Here is a 1,645-nt window from a genome sequence, read left to right as displayed (position 1 = left end):
AGTTGTTTCTATGAAAATCTTAGATGCTGAGAAGGCTGAAAATAAAAAACATCTACCTCAGTAATTCCCACCCAAAACGACTTTCAAGCCCTTCAAAACAAGCCAATGGTTTTGAAAATTCGAATAATCATAATAAAAATTATAAAATTAATCAAAAAGATCTTAAAATCTGCATGAATGATCTTCCCACTCCTTCCAACACGTTAACCACCAACGCGTCAACTTCCCAACAAACCAATAGTAATATTTCCCCTGGTTTAACCACCGGTAATAATATTTCATGTGCCAATAAGGATGACTGTTACACCCCTAACAGTAATATTATATTGTAAACATGATACCTCTGTGGGTCGTCCAAATGTGATCACTTACTTAATTACTTTGAACAATACACTTTCAAATACTAATTCTCCACAACATGCATCAACACTATCTGACCATGTGTCTAATACAAAATCGGATAGTGATATCAATAAATGGGATACGCTATTCCACTCCAGTTCCATGCAAATTCACAATACCGTCATTAGCTCTATACCTACTGGTTCATCTACTGAGTTTTCCAGTCCTTCTATTTCTTATCAAAATGTCCACTCCCAAAATGCCCAGAATTCCACTAACTCTTCGAAGGATATACAGGCTAATAGTCCAAGCAATGCAGAACCTACCCCAGTTTCCACCTCAACTACCACATCAACCACTCATCTTCACTTCTCCACCACTACCACAAAATCACCAACCCCTCTCATAGATGAAAATGGTTCTGATAGGTCATGCAGTGTCCTTTAGCCTAGTGATAAATGGACAGAAACTGTGATCCTATTATAAAACCCACACTATCTAGCTCGATTAGTCAGCGAAGGAAAGAGACTTGCAATAAACAATTATTTCAACAAATTTGGGCCCAGAATATCCTCCAACCACTGGACCCAAACATGAACAATCATTTTGTTCTAATGATGAGGATGCAGTGGCACTTACCACAACCTATGAATCTGAACTTGCAAGCAAATCCAGTGTGGATCTCCCATTATTTCCTTCAGAGGAGATATCTACATTGAACTCTATTTTTGTCCCATGGGGAACCCCCAATCCACCACCAAAACCTTCTCCAATGAACAACCTGTAAGAACTAATTTCCCCAACCAGAAGAACCAAAGGTCAAATGCAAGGGGATCCAGAGGACATTCTCAATATGGGGAACGAATTCATGGTGGAATTCTCAACTCTAAACTCGGAAGGTTTCCCTCTTCGATGAGATGCTAGAGAAGAGGCATGTCTTAGTTGTCCATTTGCACTGTTAAAGTGCACCTTGGACATGCGGCTACCTCAAGATCCAACAGTAGGGAACCATGCAATGATTTTAGTTCCATCTCTGACCTGGAGGAACCCTACTGTCTAGATGGAGGGGATGGAAAATGGGAATATTTGGAATGTGAGGGATGCTAACAATGAGAACTTTAGGCGCAACGTTAGGGACATGTTTTATACTCACCAGCCTTGCCTAGTTACTCTTCTTGAAACTAGGATGATTAATCATGTAGGCGTGCTTAATGATTTTTTGTTTTACTGAGATGGTAGACATCCTTGCAAATGGCCAGGCTGGAGGAATGGTGATACTGTGTTATCATAACATTGTCACTAT

The 1,645-nt window shown here is 39.8% G+C and overlaps 1 protein-coding gene across 1 annotated transcript; it reads left to right on the top strand.

Annotated features, from left to right (window-relative positions):
- The first annotated feature begins 294 nt into the window (after positions 1-294).
- Positions 295-789, top strand: LOC132039200 (A-agglutinin anchorage subunit-like). Its single transcript, XM_059429737.1, has one exon. It carries the CDS (start codon positions 295-297, stop codon positions 787-789), a length of 495 nt encoding a protein of 164 aa, XP_059285720.1.
- The last annotated feature ends 856 nt before the right edge of the window (positions 790-1,645 follow it).

Source organism: Lycium ferocissimum, chromosome 12, assembly GCF_029784015.1.
Source record: "Lycium ferocissimum isolate CSIRO_LF1 chromosome 12, AGI_CSIRO_Lferr_CH_V1, whole genome shotgun sequence".
NCBI classification, from domain to species: Eukaryota; Viridiplantae; Streptophyta; class Magnoliopsida; order Solanales; family Solanaceae; genus Lycium; species Lycium ferocissimum.
This window is presented reverse-complemented; position numbering and strand designations above follow the sequence as displayed.